General features: G+C 40.8%; 1 protein-coding gene across 2 annotated transcripts in view; it reads right to left on the bottom strand.

Moving 5' to 3' along the window:
• ATXN10 (ataxin 10) overlaps positions 1–25,923 on the bottom strand; it is a 161,627-nt gene that overhangs the window by 86,626 nt on the left and 49,078 nt on the right. For both annotated transcript variants that reach the window (XM_025881584.2, XM_073882633.1), the window contains exons 6-9: positions 20,222–20,302; positions 13,514–13,679; positions 4,559–4,667; positions 2,482–2,651 (exon numbers count right to left, since the gene is read on the bottom strand). In XM_025881584.2, the coding sequence (XP_025737369.1) occupies positions 2,482–2,651; positions 4,559–4,667; positions 13,514–13,679; positions 20,222–20,302 (526 nt within the window). The remainder of the gene's footprint in view (positions 1–2,481; positions 2,652–4,558; positions 4,668–13,513; positions 13,680–20,221; positions 20,303–25,923) is intronic.

Raw genomic sequence — 25,923 nt, forward strand, 5'->3', positions numbered from 1 at the left:
ATAGTTAAACACAAGGAAAACCACCTCTTTTGTGCTCCTCAAGAAAGGCAGTGTTGGTCATTAAAAAGGCAAAGCGTGTTTTATTCTCTATCAACTTTCTCTTACAAAAATCGGTCCAGTAATTTTCCAGGGTGGGGAGGGGATTAGTAGTCCTCCACTCATACCTGTTTGAAAATGAGGAGTCGAAAGGGTATACGCATAAGAGCAAGTTATCTGGCATTTGGTTCTGGGCCATGTCCTGTAGAAAGCATTCCAACTATCAAATGCTGCACAACATACTATTCCTCCAAAACTTAGCATCTAAAGATGACCATTTTATTTTCCATCTTTTCTCTGCTCTTCTGACTGGATGATTCCTACTGTCCCATCTCCAAGCTCACCGACTCTTTACTCTGTCATCTCTACTAAGTCGTCAAACTCATTCAGTAAAACCTAAATTTTATTTTGGATACTCTATTTTTCAATTCTAGATTTTCCATTTGGTTGTCCTTTTGGTGTCTATGTCTCTGCTGACTATCTTTTCATTCATTAGAAGCATATTTTCCTTTACATCCTTGGGCATAGTTAGAGTTGCTTTCAAATCTGTCTGCTAAACCCAACATCTGTGTCACTGTAGTCTCTGCTGATTATCTTTTTTCTTCTCTTGGAGAATGGGTCATATTTTCTTGTGCTTAAAGTAAGCTCGAATTGTATCCTGGACATTGTGAATACTATGCTATGGAAACTCTGGATTCTATTATATCCTTCTAAAGAATGCTGACATTTTTATTTTCGCAGGCAATTATCTTGATTGGAGTTACACTGTCAAATCTGGTGCGGCAGCTCAAAACTCAGTACAATTCTTTTATCCTTAGCTTAGCTGCTTGAATCCTGCCCTACATGTGTGATTCAGGCATCCGCATGGATTCAGACAGCTGATACACAGAATTTGGGGCCTGTTTTCTCCTTCCCAGGAGTCCCTCCTTCACTTTCCAATGGCTGTGCTTCCTCCAAACTGTCCATTTAATCTTTAAGATGAAAGGAGTGCAGATTTTCTTTTAGAGTTTTAAGTGTCCTACAGACCACACGCTGCACCGCTCTTTCCTTCCAAGGGGCAATTCAATTCCAAAATCGCCTGTTTGTGTCAAATTTGATTATTTTCACATGGCTGTCTTTTGTCCAGAGTTTGTAATTATTATTTGCAGGAGGTTCAGTCCAACAGCAGCTTACAGGACCATTAACAGAAGCAGAACCCACACTACTTATTTTTTCCCCAATTTTGGATTATTCCTCATAATCTTGTGGGTCACAAATTCAGAAAGGGCTCTGTCAGGCAGGCTGTCCCTGATTCACATGACATCAGCTGTGCAATTAGGAAACTGAGCTTGGAACTAAGGAAGCGCGTTAACTACCTAGAAAACTTCCAAGATGGTCTCCTGCTCACATGTCCACTGCCTTGGTATTCCCTGACCCATCTCTCTCTCTCTCTCTCTTCATTACATCTCACCCTCCAGGGCTTCTCTCCATGTAGACTGAGCAAATCACGGCACAGTGATCTCAGGGGATCTGCACATCGGACATGGTTAACCAGCTTTGACGAGGCTAAAAATGGAATCTGCCAGACCAGTCAAGGGCTCTATCAAAAATGATACAAGATCACTCCCACCACATGTGATTATTCACAGCAGTCACAGAGTTTTTTCGTCATCCGGACTGAAGAAAATGGAGAAACAAATGCTAATCCTTGATGGGAGAATGGCAAAGTCCTATTGCAGGTGTGTTTCTGCAGCCATCTTGGAAAAATAGAATCTGCCACATATATATTTATGAAGCAAAACAAATGCCACCCAAAGAAAAGCTCTAGGAAAATACAGGCAGGCTAGTTCAATGTTAAGCATGTGGTCCAATTCTGCCATCTTTTTTATCACCTTCTCATGTTATCAATAGAGTGACCTCTAACCTATTCAGCACAAAAGAGGTTTCCAATGGCAGTCTATTGAGTTTCTAAAGATTTAATACTTAAATACTGTATCAATTTCAAAACAGAAGAAATGCTTATGATGCTATCATCCATAAGTGTAGGTCAAGATTAAAGTTTTGTTTGTTTTTTATTAAGATAATGGTCCATAATAACTATTTATTAAATGTCTATCATGTGCTTGAAAATTTCTAGGCACTTCAAATACCTGTTTTTATTGACTGCTCTCTACATGATATAAGATATGCACTGGCTTAGACAAGCATTGACAATTTATGAGAAAGGAGACTGGCTCAAACACACTAAGGACAAATACAATGCAAAATCACAAAAATACAAATCCTGATATAAACAAACGTGACCTAGGACGCGTATCTGTGGGAATATGCGCACACACGTATTATTTCAAGCTACCTTCTAAACACTCAAACTATCATTCCAGCAACTGTATATATTCTAAATTCTAAATATCACATTCTAAATGAAGCCCTATATATATGAAACATGTCGAGAAATAATCTTACCTTGTCTTGGTTGTCTTTATTCTTGTAACACAGATTTCCGATCAGACGGATGAGATGAGACTTAAAGCCCTCAGCCATATTTGAGATGTCACCCTCTGCTCTTACGCAGCCACCGCTACTGAAGATGTTTGCGGTGTCATTGCCAGCTACATGAATCAGTCGTAAAAGGTCTACAACGAAAACAGTTTTATTTTCCATAAAAAATTTTCAGTATTTTGTACTGACCTTCCATATACAAATCTAATTTACATTAATGGACTAAAATAAAATAAAGGTAGAGTACCTTTAATGATTAGAAAACTCTTCTTTTGCTTGAAATTTTTTCATGACTCTGGTTTTGGGGAGATAAGCCATAATGATTATCCCAACCTGGACTTTCTATTTATCCACAAAGAAAAGTTAGCTAAAAATTTTCTGCCATCTTTCTTTCTTTTTTTTTTTTTTAAAGATTTATTTATTTATTTGAGAGATAGAGTATGTGTATGCACATGCATGTGTGTGAACGAGGGGAGGGGCAGAGAGGAGGCAGACTTTCCACTGAGCCACGGAGCCTGACACGGGCTCGATGCCCCAGCCAGGAGATCATGACCTGAGCCAAAACCAAGAGCCGGACACCTAAGCAACTGAGCCACTCAGGTGCCTTCTGCAATCTTTCTTATAAAGAGGTTTCCGATCCCAAATTCTTTATGAAGGAACTCATGTGACAACTACAGTCAGCTACGTCTAAAATACAATCCACACTCATTCTGTAATGAGCCGTATGACAAAAACCAAGAAGTAGGTTGATTTTTTTTTTTCTCACTGTCCAGATAATCGGAAGGCAACATGTACTCTCCATAAATCTAGTCTGGCTATATTCAAAAGAGGAAAAATTATTATGCTCTATGAAATGCCTCCAGTCAGCATATGAAAATAGATCATCTTCCAGAAGCTATACTTAAGTGTTTCCACGTTATCCCATTTAACACTCTTAACAAACCTATTAAAGGCAAGTACCGGGATGCCTGTGTGGCTCAAGTTGGTTAAGCGTCTGCCTTTGGCTCAGGTCATGATCCCAGGGTCCTGGGATCAAGTCCTACATCGGGCTCCTTGTTCAGTGGGGAGTCTGCTTCTCCCTCTGCCTGCCACTCCCCCTGCTTGCGTGCTCTCTGACAAATAAAATCTTAAAAAAAAAAAAAAAAAAGCAAGTATCACTTTCTCAATTTTATAATGAAGAAATCAAGCTCAGAGAAGTCAGTAATTTGGCAGAGTTGGGATGACCAACCCATGTCTGCCCTGGATCCAAACACACACGTTTTTCTAAAAAGATTCTGTTTCCTAGGTTTGTGGTGTTTTATTTTAATTACCACTAAAAGCACTGCACTCAAAATAAAACACTCACATGAGATTCTAAACACCTTCTATAGCTCACTGCTGACTCATCTACCCACCTCGATACAAATTCATCTTTCTTAGCATATGCATCTCCACAGTAAGTATAATCCTTTTTTAAAAGAAAAAAATAGCAAACAGTGAATAACAACACCATAAGTATGGCTAACCACAAGGAACAGGTTCTACTTGAATTATTTTGCAAATGACTTTTTAGCAAGGATGGTATTCCAACCAATGGTTAAGAATCAAAGACATAATCACTATGTGTAAGGCACTATTCTTTGTGCCCTATAAAAGTAATTGGGAAAAATATACTTAACAAATTTGGAAAACGAATATAAAAATCACCATCAACACTGCTGAAACTACCCCCATCACCAAACTGCCACCATCATCACAAACCTCCTACCACATAGCCACAACACTACTAAGGAAACATCCATGATGTACACCCTGAGTAACAGGCATTAGTATTCTCATCTACAGGTCAGGCATCCTGAGTGAAACAACAGGTCAGTGTCAGAAGCCAGAGCTGGTACAAAAACACAGTGATTCTTCCCAAGAAAAAAAAATATTAAAAAAAAAATCTCAAAAATAGAGCAATACAACGAAAATTAAGGATCTGTGTTTGGACTTACATTTCAGCATGACAAGCCAAAGATTCCTTAATTACAAACAATAGCATGTGGGATAATTCACTCACCAATCACTCTTTCCAGCAAGCCAGGAAAAACCTGCAGATAGGTGAGCAGATCAGTATTAGCGGTCATTTCACACAAGACATCAAGAAGCCGAATTGTGGCCAATGCCTCCTAAAAAAAAAAAAACATGACTTTAAGTCAAGCTAAATAATTTGCAACTGTTATAAATAATGGTAAGAGAATGGAATACTATGAAAACTATTAAAGAGTTGGTGCTGGTAAAGTCAGCATCTAAAGAGAGAAAACAAAATGACCAAGAACAAAACAGAAGTATTAAATCTGTACGTGAACAATCATTTTCACTCACAGCAACATCTGCCATCAAGAACGCGAGATTATGTGTCATTATGTGTCTTCTTGGAGCGAAGAGTCAGAAAAGTTCTTATTCAAGCAAAAATACCTTCCAACAGTGGAATAAATGTTCAAAATTACTAGCTACGTACATAACATTTATGCAAATACTTTCTTTTTAAAGCATTCCCAGCAAGCAAGTTCTACTTTAAAGATACAACTATCCCATGAAATACATAAATTTCTTGTCCACAGGAATCCTGTAAAATACTGTGGCTGAAAGAACTCTGACTGCAAGAATGTGCATTATTTCTGGGTAAATATAAACCTTTATGCAGTATCTTGCAAGGTTGGAAAAGATAACATTATTTGGAAATGTTAGTTCACATAACTACTCAATAACTGATTATCAAATGGACCAAATGAACAAAAAACTACCAGCTACCAACTATATGGTATTAGGTAATCTGAATAAAATGGTAAAATCCAATTTTGTACAGATTTTGGCCCTAATTTTTAAAGTGCACATTATTTAGCAAAATGCGGTAGACGCTATAAATTTAGGTCATAAAGAGAACATTCTTCAAAAGAAAAATAAACTATTTCTTTTTGTTAATTCTAAACATGTACTTACTGTTCTTCAGTTAGGAGATTTAAAGGTAATATTCTAATCTACCATTCTGAAATCTCAAAAGAAACCACAAGAAACATTTATTTTTTTTAAAAATTGTTATTTATTCATTCATTCATTCGTTTGTTTATTTATTTAGAAGGAGAGAGAGAGAGAAGTCCAAGCAAACTCTGCACTGAGTGCAGAGCCCAACACAGGGCTTGATCCCATGACCCAGAAGTCATGACTTGAGCCGAAATCAAGAGTTGGACGCTCAAATGACTGCACCACTCAGGTGCCCCACAACACACATTTTTAATGCCTTGTATCTTTAATTTTACTCTAGCTTTCACTTGCTCGATAACAAGTTAGGGGAGATATCTAGATGAGAAGGTTGGGAAATCAGAGCCACATTCAAAAGACTCTTGAGCAAACCCGTGGACGTCATGCAGCATCAGCACCCTCTTCTGTGAATGGGCAGTTGCCCAGACTGTCATCTGCAGATGCCATTCCCCCTTCAAGAAGTGGCTGACTGGTTGTAGATCTGGGGCAGAACACGTGTCACATGATCCTGAACACAGAAAACAAGCTGTGAGAGACGATCGGGATCATGTCAGAAGGAATCAGAAGCAACCTGAGAAGGCTCTCACTGGCCAGCAATGGCACATTAGAAAACTAGGGAGAGGGGCACCTGGGTGGCTCAGATGGTTAAGCGTCTGCCTTCGGCTCAGGTCATGATCCCAGGGTCCTGGGATCGAGCCCCACATCGGGCTCCTGGCTCAGCGGGGAGCCTGCTTCTCCTCTCTCCCTCTGCCTCTCTCCCTGCTCATGCTCTCTCTCTCTCTCTCTTTCTCTCTCTCTCTCTGTGTCTCAAATGAATAAATAAAATCTTAAAAAAAAAAAGAAAACTAGGGAGAATGACAGCTAAAATGGATTAAAAATAAATCAGGTATTAGGGAGCGCCTGGGTGGCTAGGTCAGTTAAGCGTCCGACTCTTGGTTTTGGCTCAGGTCATGATCTCAGGGTCCTGGGATCAAGCCCCTCGTCAGGCTCCATGGTCAGCAGAGAGTCTGCTTCCTCTCTCTCTCTCTCTTGCTCCTGCTCCTTCTCTAAAATAAATAAATAAATCTTTAAAAAAAAGGAGAGAGAAAGAAATCAGGTGGTTTTAAAACTATGACATCACAAGTGATGAAATCAAAACGAAACAACTCACTGAGGATGCCACAAAACCAATTCATAACTTTGAATACTGGTAACCAAAATGTACCTTGTATAACCTAACAGTTGATTAGGAGAAGTTTCTAAATGATAAGAGTCAAAATACCACCATTTTGAGACCCCCAAAGAATGAATGGACCCAGGTAACAATCATTTACAACAGCTAACATCACAAAAGAGACAACCAGACATTATGTGCCTCTTGATCAAAGCACATATCATCAACAATAAAATATTACTGGGAAAAAAAGACATAAAAACTTAACCCAAATCTGAATAGCTCTCTGGAATTAATTATCAGTCACAGGAAGGCAAGGACAAGACGAATATGCTAGACACCACCATGAAGATAAAATCATAGTCCAAACTGTAGACAACTCCACAGGTAAAACAACCCAGTTTCCTCAGTAAAGAACTAGCAAAAGAAAAAAAGGCGGAAAAAAAGAAGAGAAGGGGGGCAAGAAAGGGAAACATATACATTAATGGATATTTGAGGTACAACAACAGATTGCAATGTATGGCCTTTGTTTGTATCCTGATTTGAAGAAATAAACTTGAACAAAATTATTAGATAATGGGGAAAAAAATCTGAGTATTGTTTACTTGATATTATAATTATACTGCTAATTTTTTTTAAAGATTTATTTATTTATTTATTTATTTGAGAGAGAGAATGAGAGAGACAGAGAGCACGAGAGGGCAGAGGGTCAGAGGGAGAAGCAGACTCCCTGCCGAGCAGGGAGCCCGATGTGGGACTCGATCCCGGGACTCCAGGATCATGACCTGAGCCGAAGGCAGTCGCTTAACCAACTGAGCCACCCAGGCGTCCTATACTGCTAATTTTTTAGGTGTGCTAACTGTAGTTGACTTGGGTGTGACTCGTCTTTTAAAGATACGTATAAAATAATGACCTGATGAGACATGTCGGAATTTTGCTTCAATCCAGGGCTGCTGCCGCAAGATCAAGTCGGGATCATGGATGAAACAAGAGCAGTAATGAACAGAGTGCTGCTGATGTGGGTGATGGGGCTCAGGATGCTTTTGTCGCTTAGTCTGTTTGAAATTTTCCATGATAAGAAGATAAGAATAAAATTAGAGGGTTGGAAGAAATCGTGTAGATGTTTCTTTCCAGCTCCTAAATTCTATGATGTCAACTGAAATAAACCCAAAAAGAAAACTAATCTAGCTCCACCTAACACATTCCCAATTTTAATCATTAGAATCCTTTTATTAATAATGTGTTTCCAAGGAGCATCTGGAAAGCAATAATGAAAAAAAAAAAGCCAGGAAAATGATTCTCTTAAAAACTAAGAGGAATACTTGAGATGCCCTTCTAGTATCTGTAAGTATTATACAACTACAGTCATGAAATTGGGCACTGGGGAAAACAAGACACAGGCACATCAAAGGAATAAGCCTCTGCAGTGGGCAGAAGGCGGGGTCGGGGGGGGGGGATTAGTCTCCTGTGTAGATCATCTGTCTGGGTTAACTTTACCCTTTAGTGTCTTTCAACTATTTTACAATATTCTAAGTTGTAGAAAAGTGATAATAGTGCAAATGACTCTTGTCCACAGAAACCTAGATTACTTGGGTCTGGCTGGAATGCAATTAAATTACTGCCTTGTGCATAGACCACTGTTTGCATCTATGGGTCAGATCACTCCAGCATTCCTTCATCGTGTATAAACACGTGGCTCTCTGAATTCTTTGACAGCTGTTAGTATCTCACTGGTTCTCTCTGTAAAATGTCAGAAACACAGAAATGGATCCAAAAATATACAAGAATGTAATATATGACAAAGGTAGCATTAAAAATAGTGGAAAGGATGAGATCATTCACTAAACAGTATTGACACAACAATTAACAGCTAACATTTAGGGAGCACTAACTATGTACTGATCAGTGTAGTAAATGCTTACGTCAAAATACTATTCATTTTCCAGGCAGAGAAACTGGGGGAGAGAAAATAAGTAAGTTTTCCAAGAGCACACACCAGTAATAGAGGAAATCAGGATTCAAACCCAAGTGGTCTTTTACCAAAGATTACAGAATCTTGGATCATCAAAAGACATAATCTGGATCTGTACTTCCCTCCTTGCTCAAAAAACAAATTCAGTTAAAAATGTGGACCAAATACTGAAAGAACTAGAACACACAGGTGCATATTTCCACAATCTAAGTGGAGATGGTTTTACTAAATATGTAAGAAACTTCAGAAACCATAAGGATAAAACTGGCAAGCCTAACTAGATTAAAAACAAAAATACAAACCTCTAAAAGGCTGAGAATACCATAAATAAATTCAAACAAAAAATTAACTATGGGGGGGGAAGTTTCCTGTATATAAGACAGAAACACTAATCTTCTGAAAATGCTCATTAATAACTGTATTTTAAAAGGTAACCTAATATGAAAAACAAATTAACATGCTGGACACTGAAAACAGTTACAGAGAAATGGGCATTAAATCAGATTAGTGAAAGGCTGTAAACCCATTTACTCCCATGTTCTTTTCGTGCGGCATTTAGAAGTATTTCTAAACATTTTAAATAAACAGACTCTCTGACTCAGCGATTCAACGTCCGGAAATTCACAATTCCAGATGTACCTGTCCAAAACTGCAAAGATATCCACGCTACAGCATTATCTGTAAAGGTTTGAGGAAAACCCTGGAAGCAACTGAAGTGTACGTCGACAGAGAACAAATGAGGAAATTCCATCTCCTCCGTCTAGTGGAATTCTGCTCAACTGTGAGGAAGAAGCAGATGAAGGCACATAATGTGTTAAATGGAAAGATGTATAAGACACTTCAGGCTAAGTGAAAAAAGAAGTTGAAGAATAAAAGAAGTAGTATTGTTTAAAAAAAAAGAAGAAGAAGAAACAAACAAAAAACAGGTGTATACTTACAAAAATCTCTGAGAAGAGAAGAAAAAAGTATATGACGATATGTCCAGAGAAAACAGACAGGGGCTGGGCGGGACTTCTGTTTCACTGTTTCACTGACTTCAGTGTGAATTTTATTTTTTATTTAATAAGCAAATATTATTTGCACAATACAAATATTTAATCCCTTATCAATCTGTGGAATGAAAGATTACCATTTCTTATTCCACAAATATTTATTAAATACCTACTATATTAACAGATATTATAACGTAAGTTGGGGAACGCAAGGAATAAAACAACGAAAAACCCACCAGCTGAGGATAATTCTCATAACAGATGAATACGAGAATATACAAAACCAAAAAGAATTTATTTAACTTCCAGAGGAAAGGCCAGGCTCCCTACAAGCAACAAGACTAAGGCTCGAGATAAAGCTGAACTGAACTCTAAGTCCTACGGGATAAATTGCACATTAGCACCGACGAAAAGGTTCTCAGAAACTGGAGACACGTATACAAAAAATACCGAAGACAGAAACACGTATGTTAATGTGAGATCCTCAGACTGTTTCTATTAAGGAAGACATGAAAAAAAAAAGCCTCAGGACTTTAAAGCCCAACAATTACACAAATACACAATAGATGACCCCAAGACGACAATTTTCACTCCAATATTTTGGTCACAACATTATGAGACCCTCACTGGCTATCTTGTCCTAAGAATATCACAACTGGGTAAACGCAGAGGTTTGCTGGCCTGCTAGCTGTGGGGAGATGCAAAAGGAGGGAGGAGCAGAGAGCCCTGATCTGCGGCCTTTGCTGATTTCCATGGTAGAAATACTTCCACCATGGCCGATTTCAAGCTACCAAGAATTCAACAGTCAGCTCATGGATATCTGAATATTTTAACAAGTGACTCTCAGAAGTCGTATTGCCTGGCTGCAGTATACCACTGGGTATATGGTATATTAAATATTGGGGTTAGAGGTCTTCTTAAAAACTACTGTAGCTTTTTAAAAAAAATGTCTAACTTAAAGGAGAACACATATACACCAATATGCACAAGTCACGACTTTATAGATCAATTTTTTTAAAGACTTTTTTATTCATTTGAGAGAGAGTGAGAGAGCGAGCAAGAGCGAGAGCACGAGCAGGGGGGAGGCTCAGAGGGAGAGAGAGAGAAGCAGACTCTAGACCAAGCAGGGAGTCTGACATGGGGTCTGATCCCAGGACCCCGGGACCATGACCCGAGCCCAAGGCAGACGCCTAACCAACTGAGCCACCCAAGCACCTGATCAATTTTTTTAAAAAGTGAACAATGAATCAAGGAACACTACATCAAAAACTAATGATGCAATGAATGGTGACTAGCATAACATAATAAAATAAAATTTAAAAAAACAGTGAATGATTTGGGCTTTTCAAAAGAAAACTGTCTACAAATTTCTATTTATTAATATATAGTAATTATTCCCCTTTTAGAGAAAAAAAATGCTTGAAAGAAAAATATAAATTTTCCTCAATATAAAAAGTTCCATCAGGTAATTTCTTATTATAACACTGAAGTCATCTATACTATAAATGCCAGTGCCTTGAAAAAGCTTAAAGCTGTGGTTTAACAAGTACTAAGTTTTACCTCCTTTTCTGTCTCCTAGAGAATTAATTTTTACTTTTCTGAAGCACAGCTCACTGCTCCTCCTGCTGGAAACAGAGGCAAATCTATCTCCAGAAAAGAAAGGTATCACGGAGTCAAGACTTGGCCTCTCCTACCACAGAAATGAGAACTAAACTATCAGCTCTGTCATCGAGACCCAACATGGTCTGTAGGACACAGCACAGAACATCCTTAGCAAAGTAACCTGGAAAAAAGGTGTAGTCACAGAGAAGGAAATCTACTGTCACGGTGGAAGAGTCATAACCACGGCCTGCATTTACAGAGGGAGTTAACAGGTTCATGGCATCACACACACAAGATGCAGGAAATGTGAATGGACCCGCAGAGAGTGGATGGTCCCGGGGAAGGGCAGCCCCTCCCAGCTATTCCCACCTCTCTGCCCACAGGAGTCGCTCTCCACCCATCACTCCCATCAGCACAGAAATGTTCCTATCAGTGTTACTGCGCTACAGCTGACATGCAATAAAATACATCCACCTTGAGTGTACCGTACAGAGTTCTGTCAAGGTATGCAGCCATGTACCGCATTTCTTTTACCCAAAATGTACCCTCATATCCTTCACAATCAAATCCACCCCTTCCCCTCCAGCCCCAGGTGACATCTGATCTGCTTTGTTTGTATCAGTAAGTTTCACCTTCTACAGAATTTCAAAGATGGAATCATAAGATACATTCTCTAGTCTGGCTACTTTCAGGCGTATGTTTGGGATTCGTCTCCGCTGTTTTATCATGAACCCATTCCTTTCTACTGCTGAGCAGTATTCCAGAGAAAGAACCATTCTAACTTTAAGACAGAAGGGAAGGAAGATGGGACAGACAAAAATAAAGAGAAGTTCTCAAGTGTGAAGGATGTATCAATGCTTCCATCCCCTTAGTAAAGACTGGAATAATCCAGGGAGGCCTCAAGGAAAGTAAAACGAAAAAATTACTTGAAGAAGCTAGCCAGGATGGTGTATGATCGGGAATGTCTTATGATGACAGAAGAAACGAACGTTCTGGAAGGCAATTTAGAAATATAAGCTTTAAAACTGGATACACCCCGGGGCTCCTGGGTGGCTCAGTCAGTTAAGCGTCCGACTCTAGATTCTGGCTCAGGTCATGACCTCAGGGTCCTGAGATCAAGCCCAGCATCAGGCTCCGTGTTCAGCGGGGAGTCTGCTCGAGATTCTGTCTCTTCCTCTCCATCTGCTCCTCCCTCATCTCAAGTGTGTGCACTCTCTCTGTCTCTCAAATAAATAAATCTTAAAAAAGAAAAAAAAAAAAACAAACAAACCACAAAACTGGATGTACCCTAACACCCAGCAATTCCACTCCTGGGTTAACAGCAGGGAAAGGTACAAAGACGGAATTGCAAGGACATGTGCCACAGCACTAACTACAGAAAACAGGTAAGAACAACCAGAATGTCCAACTAACAGCTGGACAAATACATTATGGCAAATTCGTCACTTCTAATGCTACACTGACTTTTTAAAAGACACTGACAATGTACTGTTTATTCATTCTGCAAATACTAAGGGCCTACTGTGTGCACAGTACTATGAACATAACAGTCAAAACTTCTACCCTCATAAAACTTACATTCAGGAGAAAAAAAAAAGAGAAACTTACAAACAGCACAGCATGATCTCATTTTTAAAATATATATGTTTGTGTGTGTGTGTGTGTGCATGGATGCACGCATATATTTGATGTTATCTGCCTAGAAAAATATGTTAACTAGAATCTGTTTTCAAGTCATTAACTCTGGATGGTAGGAATGAGGGCACTGTTTTCCCTTGTTTTCCTTAACTGCCCTCATCCATCTGGGTCGCTGTAACAGAATACCACAGACTGGGTGGCTTGGAAACAACCAGACACTGATGTCTCATAGTTGTGGAGGCTGGAAGTCCATGATCAGGACGGCTGGGTTCTGATGAAGGCCCTCTTCCAGGCTGCAGATGGCCGACCTCTCGCTGTGTCCTCATGCGGTAGACAGGGCAAGGGATCCCTGCAGGGTCTCTTTGTTAGAGCACTAATCCCAATACTGGGGGCTCTACCCTCAAGACCTGCTCACCTCCCACAGGCCCAGCCTCCTAGGACCATCACCTTGGCCATCAGGTTTGCAACATATGGATTTGGAGGGAAGGGGACACAAACATTCAGTCCACAGCAGTCCACTCATTACTTATGCAGTATTTTTTAAAGTTTTAAAAAAGAATTCTCAGAGAGGGCCTAGCTGGCTTAGAAAATCTCCCTGTTCTCTCCCATCCAAGATTCTGAAATCTGTCCTCTTACCTCATCGTCTGCATGCTGCTCGGAGGTCAATTTGAGCACCATCTTGCACTGATCCACAAAAGTGCTTGCAATCAGCTCAGCATGGCTCAAAAACACAGGGATGTCATCCTTGGTCAGTGGCTCATCCCCCACTAATTTTGCAATTATGAGGTCTAGCAATGTAACTCTGTAAAATGTACAAGAGTTTTACATGAATATGTAATACTGAAATTGTACAATGCTAAAAATAATGAGAGCATTTTAAGAGAACATTTTTATTTTTAAATTTCTTACTTTGTTCATAATGTCTAGCTAGGGAAATATTTTGTGTGAATAGTATGACTCTTCATCAATTACCTATTTTTTAAAATCTTGATTTCTTTGATGTGACCTGACTACAGAAACCAGCACCCTTTCTATATGCATTCCTGTAAGCCCTTAATTCAATATTTCAGAAATGCTGTCGGATTAGGTTTTCTAACACATGCACAATGACAACAAATGTGAGGTTCAGTGGGCTAATAACATTTATTCACAGCCCACTACTGAGCTAACGAACCTTCTACACGCACGATCTCCGAGAGACAGCTACTGTCACTGGCCTGGGCTACGCTCGGCAAATACGGCTCAGTGAGGCTGACTCACCTGACTCACGTCACTCAGACGTGCCATGTCGGGATCCATGCACAGGATTCCACCTCTCACTCCTGGGCCACAGGCCTCAGCTCCTCACTTTACTGTCCTTCTTGTAAAGGCTGGCTTTGCTTGTTTCGTTATTTTAGTTCATAAAAACATAAATCTGAAGACCAAACCCATGCCATTTTACATCAACACTTAAACGATCCCATAAGTATTTCTATTCAACAAGCTCTTTCCTTCTCTGACCAAAAAAATGAATCCTATACAGGGTAGTCTATCCAGCATAAACCAAGCAGGATGTTTCCCAAAATCACACTGTGACATGGGACTAAATGCATAACTCTCATTTATTTCCAAACCAGAAAGGACACGGATGCTAGCTAAGCAAATGGGGAAAATACATGTACAGTAGGCACGGAACATTTCTTACCAAACAAACAAACGAAGAATTTGTTTACTGCTACAAGTTTCAAGTACGAAATAAAACTATACCAAACTCTTCCCGTAGTTTTGCAAAATGATGAAAAAGATCATCAGTCTGGAAAAATCACACACAGACTTTACTGGTTTTCAAAATTCCTAAAAGCCTCCAATTTCTTAGAGCAATCATTAACCCAAAATAAAACAAATATTTGTCTCAACTGAGCACAAAAGAACAACAAATAGTTCAGCATTAGGATGTTTTTGTTTTCCCTTATTCACACAGAAACTTTAAAAATGAATGGGGTCCTCTCAGGCCATAAAGCCAGGCAGGACAACCTTCCGGGAATGCTAGGGAGGAGGCCACCTAAGGAACCCAAATGTCTGCTTTAAAAATACTCCTTTTAAATTGGAATAGTGTGGCAATGATTGCTGGGTATGAGAAGTCATGAGCTCTGGTTTTAGGGAATTCAGCACCTTGTGGACTATTACTCAACAGGGCGAAGAGAAAGAAGAGATCGTGAAGGAGTTGCGTGAGGTCCAAGACAGAAAAGGTAGGCCCAGCATGGTACCCAAGCTTGTCTAGCAGCAGCGGGAAGGCCCTGGAGTCCCAGGGGACACTCTGAGGGAGACCTGGAAGCTGGAGCTGATAGACATGGTCAGCACAGACGCAGCCTTCCTTACAAGCTCACCACAGGCCATCCACCCCTCAGACTTCTCCCTGCTCAGGAGCCTCACCTCTCCACTCTACTGTGTGATTGTAACACGGGACGGCTGAGCAGAGAAGGAGTAAGTCAACTTAAGGAAAAAATAAAAAATGAATGTTCAAAATCTAAAAATACAAATCAAGTTTAAATATCACCTGAGAATAAACTAGACCTCATTAAGTGCTCCTACTTCTATTGTGTTCTCTGTCCATAAAAACGTTTGGGGGCTCCCATTATTAGGGAGTGGGTCCAACAATCTGGGGCTGTCCCAACCCGAGTCCCCATCGAACTCTCCAACTCCCTCTACTTAGAGCCACCATCAAAAACCATCCTTCTGGTCAAATACAGGAGTCAGGTGCGGGACACACCACTCCAGTAGGAATCTGTTTTCAGATTCATTTATTTTAATGGCGCATTACATTGGCCGCCTCCCTTTCCAAGCCAGAAACCGTATGTGTGTTGAAACTTGAAATGTCCTGCAGAATCCAGGAAAATGGGACATGATGTGGAATGTCTTACTTCTTGCAGCTGTGTGGGAACCGCACTAAATCCTTCCTTGAAAAGGTAACAGAATACAAGTGCTATTCACTCACCTATTTATTCACTCAGAAGTGAAGGATGAAAAAGCAAGAGACCTAGTTGAAGAGGTCAGGGACTAGCTGTCTACAGTCACACATTGGTGTAAAAGTCCTGCATCCTTCAACCCCGGAATCCTCAGGTCTGCCTTAGGCTACCAGACACAACCCTCAATTCAGATTCGAGCTTCTAGGATTCTCTCCCTCAACCACCGGCTGTCATTCACAATCTTTCTGATCCACTTCTGATTAAATAGTTACACAGTCTGCCCTCAAAATGAGGATTCCTGTTTCATAAAGAAAAAAAAAAGGCAATATATATACATGTGAAGAATTTTAAGGGAAAATTCTATAGCAAAATTTTTATTTGAAAGTTATGCTTAAATTAATGATGCAGGCTACAATTTTAATAGCCACGCCTGTGCCGTCCTGAAATGGGAAGTTTGTTATGAGAGGACGGGAGTGAGGGGCGCAGGAGGATGGGGGACACGTGAGTGAGCGACTTTTATGAGCGGGGTATGAAATAATACTCTCTAATTCTAGAAATAAAATGTCATTCAAATTTCAGGACTGAGAGCTCCAACAAACCATGAATTTACATTTGGACTCCTCCACATATACAATTTGTTGAATGATGTGCCCACAAAGGCCAAACCTTTCATTAACCTGAACAAGCTAACCGAGATACAGGCACAAAGCTATGGCTGAATTAATCTCACCAGTCCTTTAGTAAGTCACAGAGATAAGAAATTCTTGTGTTGCGGGGAAGAAGATAACTGATTTTGGCATCCGACAGACTGAGTTCAAACACGCCCCCAGCTACCTCTGTAACCCGGGGCAAACACCCGCACCTACAAAACCGCAGGTCCCAGTAGGGCAGATGGCAAGAATAACACCCACTTCCCAGGGTCTCTGGAGGATGAAATGAAACGGCTATAAGATGCCACCTGGAGGAAGAGACAAGGTGGCAGAGCGGCAGGACTAACAGCAGCGGTGGTGATGGAGGGGCGGAGGACCAGCAGCAGAAGCACAGAGGCAGAACTAGCAACTCATTCACTGAGTGATAATCCCGTGCCAGGCACAGCCTCCTCATAAATTTCAATCAGTTACGGCAATTTCATGGGGCGGCTACTGTTCTTATCCTTGTTCTACAGATGGACCAGAGTTCCCCAAGTACAGGTAACTTACCCAAAGCCATGAGCCACAGAACCACCTCTGCTGTTCACTACTCTGCTGTACGGATTATAAGCCTGAGAACCACCCAAGCGTTTTCCAAGAGCAGCTAGGTTTAATCTAGTAATACTGCAATTCATTGGGAAGGAGGACCAGAAAATCCTATAAATGCAGACTCTCATTTCTCTGAGTCAACCATGTGAACTGATTTTGACTTATAATCCTAAACTTCTCACCGAGTAGTCTGGAGTCGATGAGTGGTGACATTCCAAGCACTTTCCCTCCGGAGCCACCCACACTGTCCCTGTGATGCCCCGGGGACTGCCACTACCTGTTTTACTGACTGACCCTCAAATGTGTAAACCTGGCAGCCCCTAACCCAACTGGACATTCTAACTCAGCAGGTGGGGCCACAGCCTGGGCATTCCTCAGGCGATTCTGATGTGTGTTCCCAAAAGCACCACAGTGTGTCCACAGGGGTCTCTAGTGAAGTTCCTCATCTGAACCACAGTGAACACAGAGAATGTTCTCAGTTCTCAAAAACAAGGCACGCAGCACCATTCCACGTGCATAGAAAAGAAGTTAATTCATTACACATCCCTGTTGAGAAAAACTCTAATCTTTTCAATCCTATTAATCTGCAAACTCACAACTGTGAACACAGAATTACCCATAACTGCCTGAAAAGGAGTCAACAGGGAACCCAAGAGCTCTACTTGACCGCAGACTGAGTACTCCTGCCAAGACCCCTTTTCCTTCCTCCCTGGGTCCTCCCCCCGCCACACACCATCAGCACTGAACTCGTCAGGCCCCCCAGCCAATTGTTTGAGTCCGTCACCACAAAAACCTCACACAAGCTCTGACAAGGGCCTAAAAGCATGAGCGTACAGCTGACCCCTGAACACCAAAGGGTCAGTCAAAAATCCATGTTATCACTTTTGGCTCCCCAAAAACGTAACTACTAATAGCCGACTGTTGACCGGAAGCCTTACGGTAACGTCAGTTGATTAACATGTATTTTGTATGTTGTATGTATTATATACTGTGTTTTTACAATAAAGTAAACTAGAGAGAAGAAAATGTCATTAAGAAAATCATAAGAAAAAAGGGTGCCTGGGTGGCTCAGTCAGTTAAACGTCTGACTCTTGGTTTCACCTCAGGTCATGATCTCAGGGATATGAGATCGAGCCCTGCGCTGGGCTCCGTGCTCAGTGCGGAGTCTGCTTGAGGTTCTCTCTCCCTCTCCCTCTCCCCCACCCCTGCTCACACACACACGGGCGCTCTCTCTAAAATAAAATAAATAAATAAATAAAATCTTTAAAAAAAGAAAATCAGAAGGAAGAGAAAATATATTTACAGGACTGTACTTATTTTAAAAATCTGCATATAAGTGGACCTGCGCAGTTCACACCCGTGTTGCTCAAGGGTCAGCTGTACATTCACCAGAAGGAGAGGCAGTGAGTGGCCAGGACGCTCCAAGCAGAGAAAATGACATCTGCAAAAGCATGAAATTACAGGCAAGGCCTCGAGAACTGACAGAAGTTCTGTGTCGCCATAATGTGGTAACCGAGAACGGGGGAAAGGGGCTGGAGATGAAGCTGCATGGTAAAGGCCTTGCATGCCACACCACTGAGGACACACGAGGCAGCGCCCACAGGAAGGCGCTGCCTGTGACTCAGCCAGCAGAAGGGGACCTGAGGGCTCTGAGGTTTCCACCTCAGTAGATGGCATTCCAGGAGTCAGTGTACTAACTGGACAGACCTTTTCACGAGTAAGAAAATTCATTTACTTCCTCGTGTTTTCATCTAAACAACTTTTTCTGGCACCCTGACGTGCCAAGCACCATCTGGGAACATGGCCACCCCGGAAGAAAAAGATGGAGCCCGTGCCCTCGCAGGGCCAACAGCCCAACGGCAGGGTCACACAGCACCATGCAGGTGTGCAACACAATACGATGCGTGACAAATGACGTGAAGAAACAAAAACACTTCTCAGGAAGAAAAGTCAAGAGGGGCCGTGGCACGTGAACAGACACTGCATGAAGGGGAGCAGTGGCTACAACGTCTTTATAAGTAAAAATAGAAAATGTTTAGTCTGGCATCTTCATTTGGTTACATGACAGAGCAGTTCAAAAACAGATCCTTTGACAGCAATATGGAAAATGTAAAACTGAGTATTAAAAATACAACTCAACCGTGTATCATTCTCCTTGCGTTCGGGTATTCCTTACTGCAAAGCAGCTTCCCAAGTGATAGCACTGCTCTACACCTCACTTATTTTAGGTCAAAAAGCTACAAATAATTCTTTTTCTGCAACAGAAGTATGCATATGGGGAGGGCCCACTGGCTTTATAAACATGGCATTTAAACTGACTTTAAAAGCACGAACTTTCCTTTTCGTTAAAGCTCTCAAAGAAGAAATCCCACTTAACGAGACTACAAAGGAGTGTAAAAGCTTAATTTGGAAATCACATAGATAGTAAGAATTTCAAAACCACAGCAATTATAAAAATTGTGACTACAATCAAAAGATTAACATTTTTTAAAGTTTTTGATCATTAGAGCCGTGATTCGAAGTTTTATTTTTCCTAAGGCAACATTCCCAATAAGGCTAGGGAACACATGAGCTATGGGAGTCATCCAGGGCGCTGTGAATCATGTCATTCCATCTTCTAATCTTACAGGCCGAGAAACTGAATCCAAACACAGTAAAAGGCCTGGCTACGGTCACAGAAAGAATTACCATCACAAGGAGGCAGGGAGCCATGGTCTCCATGCTCCGAGGGCACTGCTCTTCCCACTACAATAGCAGGGAGATCACGGACGGGTACCCAGTCTTTGTCTGAAATACCTATGGGAAAACTACACGTGAGTGGAGTATGTCCCAAATCATTACACCAGTGATGTGAACACAGAAGCACATTTCAAATACACAACTGCAATCAAAGGACAGGCATAACATTTTGTTCTTAACGTTTCTGAGTTTGCCTTTACTGAATAATGGCGCCAACCTGGATCGCGCAGCCCCACGTAAATCATCGCCTGTTGTGGCTAAGCTGTAATGTTAACCAACCAATTTAAAACCATTACTGACACAGAAACATGTATTTAGAAATTTTGTGCCAACTAAGAAACCACACAGTTTCTCAGTCATGTGTACAGGATACTCTGTATGGAATGCTAAATACTCAAAACCACACTGGTTTTTGGGGTTACCTTTCTTGATTGCTCATTTTGGCATACATCGCTTTCACCAATTCCGGGCTCTTCAGAAAGTGGTCTGTAATAATCAAGAACCTAAGAAAAAAAGGAGGAGAAAGTGTGGTTACTAGAAACGTAGTAAAATGGACATGGCCTTATATACTTTATGGGCATTGTACACAGAAAAGTACTTCTTTTTATTGAACTTTTGATGTGCTGTAATCTTAAAATGTTTTAAGAGGTTCACATACTATTTTTCCATTAGTGGCTAAAAGAAAATAAAAACCCTCAAAATAGGTTTCTCCAATTTTACTTTGGAAATATTTACTGAAATGATTCAAATGTATTCAACTATAGGTCTTATCTAAGTTCCATTTTAACTATAAAATGAAATTTAGCTACAAGTTCAGGTATAAACAGAAACCGTATTAAAGTGTCTTACTCAGAAGGTTAAGTGCTAAAATTAACTGGAGAAATGGACGACATGTCACACATTTTATTTAAACGTATGCCAACAACCTGGTAATGCACACTGGCTTGATTACCTTGTCTGTAAGAGCTCTCAAGTTACCAAGAAAACATCCTCATTGTCAAGCAATGCACTCATCTAAACTCAAAGATCAACTTATGGAAACCCTGAGGCAAAGATTATAAGCGTATTTCTTTAAAGTACCACTGTGACAACTAAAAAGACTGAACAGTATTATTAATTAATTCTGAATCATATTGGCCAGAGGGCATCTGCAGGCTTAAGAACTAAAGAATATACCGTTTATAACCAAGGTTATAGCATAAGAGTGACTGTAAAGCATTAAATATATTTATGAACACAGTTTATTTAACCACTTAACAAAAAATATAATGAAAGTGTTTCAGTTTGATAACCAAATGAACCATATTAACTACCACAACACACTGTCACTCATATAAAAACAAAAACTAAACGTGTTCTATTTCTTCCACAGCCCTCAAAATAACTGATCAGCACTTTTTTTTTTTTTTAAGATTTTATTTATTCATCTGACAGAGACAGCGAGAGAGGGAACACAAGCAGGGGGAGTGGGAGAGGGAGAAGCAGGCCTCCCGCCGAGCAGGGAGCCCGATGTGGGGCCCAATCCCAGGACCCTGGGATCATGACCTGAGTCGAAAGGCAGATGCCCAACGACTGAGCCACCCAGGCGCCTCAGCACTTTGATATAAGATATTTCTAGTAATAATGTATACATAGAAAATTCTCAAACAGTTCTCATGCCAGTTTAGGTAGGTCATTAAACTGCAACAACAGAAATTAACACATTTTAAGCCAGGTACATAAAAGTGATCCTAAAGCTCATTCATGATTTAGCTTTCTGGAGCTCAAAACATTTTCCCAGAAGAACATTCATTCAAAAACGCAATGTTCCAAGGTGGCTCAGTTGGTTGAGCATCAGACTCTTTCCGCTCAGGTCATGATCTCAGGGTGGTGAGATGGAGCCCTGCATCAGGCTCCGCACTGGGCGTGGAGCCTGCTTAAGATTCTCTCTCTCTGCCCCTCCCCGCCGTGCTCGCTTGATCACCCAAAAAACAAACAAATAATAATAATAATAAATAAAAAGTATTTTTTAAAAAACCCACAATATTCCAAAACTGTGCTAGGAGCTAGATCACAATCCATATTCCAAAATGCTAACAGTGGAGAAAAGCCCACACACAGAGAATTAGACAAAAATGTCTCAGGGGCAACACACATAAACTTTATGGAGTAGAGAAATAATGAAGTTGATCTAACCAGAGGGCCAAGGCAGGACGCTCAGAAGGCCAAAGGAGGTGTTCTGTGAGTCCCTCATTGAAGGGGGACATGGAAAAACAGGCTATCAGCACACTCAGGGAACTAGACCCAGGCAAACGCGAGGAGGGTTTAAAGAGGGATTCAGGACCAAAAGCTTCCATCCTGGACTGCAACTGGCCCCCAGCTGTGGGCCCTCCCGTCCCTCAGCCAAGGCTCCAGGACGACCATGCCCTCCTTCATGACACCAGCCAGTGTCCTCTTTCTTTTTGATCAATTTTTGTTGATCTTCTTAAAGAACCAATCTAGCCTTGGTTAATTTTTTCTATTAATTTCTGTTTCGTGGGTCACTGTTTTCAGCCCTGATCTCATCTCAATTGCTTCTTTCTGCTTACTTAGGTTGTTCTGTGCTGTTGTCTACCTTCACAAAGTAGAACCTTCATGGAGGTCACTGCTTTTAGATCTTTCTTCTTTTCTGGTAGAAACTTTTAAAGCTATACATTTCCCTCCAAGCACTGCTTTAACTTTATCCCACAAATTCTGTATTTTCATTATCCTTCAGTTCAAAAGACTGTCTAATTTGCTCTATGATTTCTTCTTTGACAAACTGATTCTTTAGATGAGCTAATTTCCAAAAACTTGGAATTTTTCTCAGTATCATCTGATTATGGTTCTCTAATGCAAGGTCATTGTAGTCAGAGACCACACACTCTGTAGGTTCTCAATCCTTTTTGTATATTTACTGAGACTTTTTATAGCCCAGATTATGGTCAATCTTGGTAAACATTACACATGCAGCTGAAAAGAAAGTGGATTCTGCAAGTGCAGAGATAATGCTCCTACAACATCACTCAGTAAAGATGGTTCTGAGATCATCTACCTCTACACTGACATTCAATGGCTGAAAAGTGAGTGTGAAAACCTCCCAACTATCACTTCCAATTCCAGGCATAATGGACTAACAACTTACCCTCCTACCTCAAACAGCTATGAAAGCAGGCAAAATATATGAAACAACAGTTTTCAGACAACAAACAGGCCCAAATGAATCAGGTTGTGGAAATAAAAGGCACTTTGGCGAATTTCCTCTTAAACAAACAAAATATTCTAATGCGTGTGTGATAAATGTGACTTGATCAGTACGTTTATAAAATCCTTAAGGCCTAATAGCAGACGGAGACACACTCAGAAGGAAGCAAGAGGTGGAACCTGAGTTGAAAAGGTTTCCAGGTACGTGGGGTGGCAAGGGTGAAAGCGATGGGGAAGGGCAGAGGAGAGACGGGTCCCAGCCACTCTGGTGCTCAGCCGCTGTGACCATCAGCAGCATCTAGAGCAGAAAGGAAAGTGGATCCACACTCCGACCTTTATACCAAGAGAAAAGCGCAAGCAGATCAAACACCTAAAGCTCAAAAATGAAATGATACAATACTGGACAAAAACCTTAGTAGAACAAAGATCTTTATAGCTATTCCCAAAAATCTACAGGACATAAAAAAGACTGACAATTTCATCTGCGAAAACATCAAAAATTTTTATATACAAAAAAAAGCCACGTGCAAAGTCCAAAGACAAAGAAGTGAGAAAAAATATTTGCATTTTATTTCACACAAAGGACTACTGGCCCCAATTTAGAAAATATTCCTACATATTGATAAGACTGACATCCAAATGGAAAAATGGGTTAAGAAAATGAGAATGTACATAAAAATAAAAATAAAAATCCGACACTCTGACAGCACACTCTATTAGCAATAACAGAGGAAACCAGGTCCTCTGCAATGGCCAAGAAGACTATATATTGACACAAAAGCTATGAAGGACTACTCAGCAGTATTTGTTAGAATATAAAAAAGCATGTTCCCTTTGACCTAGTGATTGCACTTACGAGTTACCGGACAATCATACCTGCCCACGTGCAATATGACATACGTATGAACAAGGCTATTCCCTGCCACATTCCGTAGTTATGGAACACGGGGAACCTAAATGTTCACCAATAAGGAACTGATTAAATAAATCACAGTATATTCACACAGCAGAAGATAAAGAGAAAGTTCTTTATATACTTATATGGAAAGATCTCGAACATACACTATTTGGTTAAAAAAGCAAGAGGCTCAGGGGCATGTGGGTGACTCAGTCAGTTGAGCCTCCGACTCTTGGTTTTGGCTCAGGTCATGGTCTCAGGGTCCTGGGATCGAAACCCACACTAGGCTCAATGCTCGTCGTGGAGTCTGCTTGAGATTCTCTTTCCTTCTCCCTCTACCCCTCCCCCTGCTCACACACTCACTCTAAATAAATAAATAAATAAATAAAATCTTTTAAATACATATATACATACACATATAAATTTTTTTAAAAAGCAAGAGGCTCAACAGTATGTTGAGAAGCAAGCAAGCAGCTCAACCTGCTTAGGGGACAGGGCTGGAGGAACTAGGGGGTGGCTGGGAAGGAAACTAAGCTTTGTGATACTTGAACCATATGAATGTATTATCTATCAAAGAATTAAATATGTCTTCTAAGCATATCCTCGAAAATTCCTCTCAAGTTTATTTCTGCTTCAGAGACATCCTGCTAAGGAGTGAAAGTATGACCATCTCTGGGTGGGACATCATCTGGTGGCCCTGGCAACTCAGTGGAGAACTCGGATATGTTTCATCTTACCGAAAGCTATTTCTGGGCAGACATATTTAAATTACTACTAATAAAATAACAAATACTGTATCCTGTTTACTGTGAGCCAAGCACCATCTAAGGAACAGCTTAGTACATAAAACATGGTGTGTGTTTTTCTTCAAAGCATTCATCTGGCACATTATACATTGGGGGGGGTGGTTCATGATCTGTCTCTCACCAAAACGTAATGTCTGAATTTTCAATCTCCAGTGCCACGAACAGTACCTGGCACACTTCAAACACTCAATCCGTGATCAGTGACTTAATTAGTTTATGGTTAAAGTGAGCATTTGTAAGTTTTCTGAGTTTCCTACAAGCCTGTGCAGAGTAGGAGTGGTTTCTACCTTAGGAGTTCTCCAAGATAAAAGGGCATCGGATCCTCAGGAAAAGGGCAATTTTTTCCTTGCACGGAGCCCAAAGTCCCTCCTCCTGTGCCACACGGGACAGCCCTCTCCACAGTGTCCTCGTGGCAGACCCGAAATAAGTCACAACAAAGCTGCTTCGGCACTGCTCCTCAGTGTGAGCCAGGCCCCGAACCAGGGAGATACACATGGGAACTCGGATCAGCAGATCAACCCAGGAAAAACTTTGATGTGTGCCTACAGAGAGGCACAGATGGACTGTTCATTTTTCAGAGTTTTTGAGTTACTCAGGTAAGTACTGGGTGGCAATGACATAAAGCTCATATGTCACTGGGTTACCAGTCAAATGCAAAACCATATGCTTTAAAAGTCACCAGAACTGAATACGGGCTCATTCGCCTTAACCAAAATTAAAAACACAAAACCATCAGAGCCAAGAGCAAAAATGACATCTTCCCATGATGCTACGTAGAAGTACCACCATTCAAGGCTCAGAGCGACAGCAAGACAGACAGCGTTGTTAGCCAACACTCCTCGTGCCAAACCAACCACTCCAGTGAGCTTCGGTACGCCTTTAAACACATGGGACGTGAAGTTCAAAAGCCTGGAAACGTCTAAGCTAAATCAGTCCCTTCATTTGAGAAATAAGGACATACAGAGAGGCCCACAGAGGTTGAGTGTCGTCCCCCCATTACCTAAAAGTCAAGATGAGTGCTCCATCTCTGACTTCCATGGTTCCATGGTTCCTCTCAGAATGCTCCTCTTTTATAGAGCTTGCCCTTTTCTCAAGCAGCCCTTCTGGAAAGAAGTTTCAGGGGAACTTAGGGTCTGGTTCTTCATGTCACCTTCCGTTCAAAATGAGCAAGGATAAAATTCTTCCACTCTTTTTTTTCTTTAAAAGAGTTTATCTTTAA

Source organism: Callorhinus ursinus, unplaced genomic scaffold, assembly GCF_003265705.2.
Source record: "Callorhinus ursinus isolate GAN/ISIS: 27379988/994484 unplaced genomic scaffold, GSC_fseal_2.0 scaffold48, whole genome shotgun sequence".
NCBI classification, from domain to species: domain Eukaryota; kingdom Metazoa; phylum Chordata; class Mammalia; order Carnivora; family Otariidae; genus Callorhinus; species Callorhinus ursinus.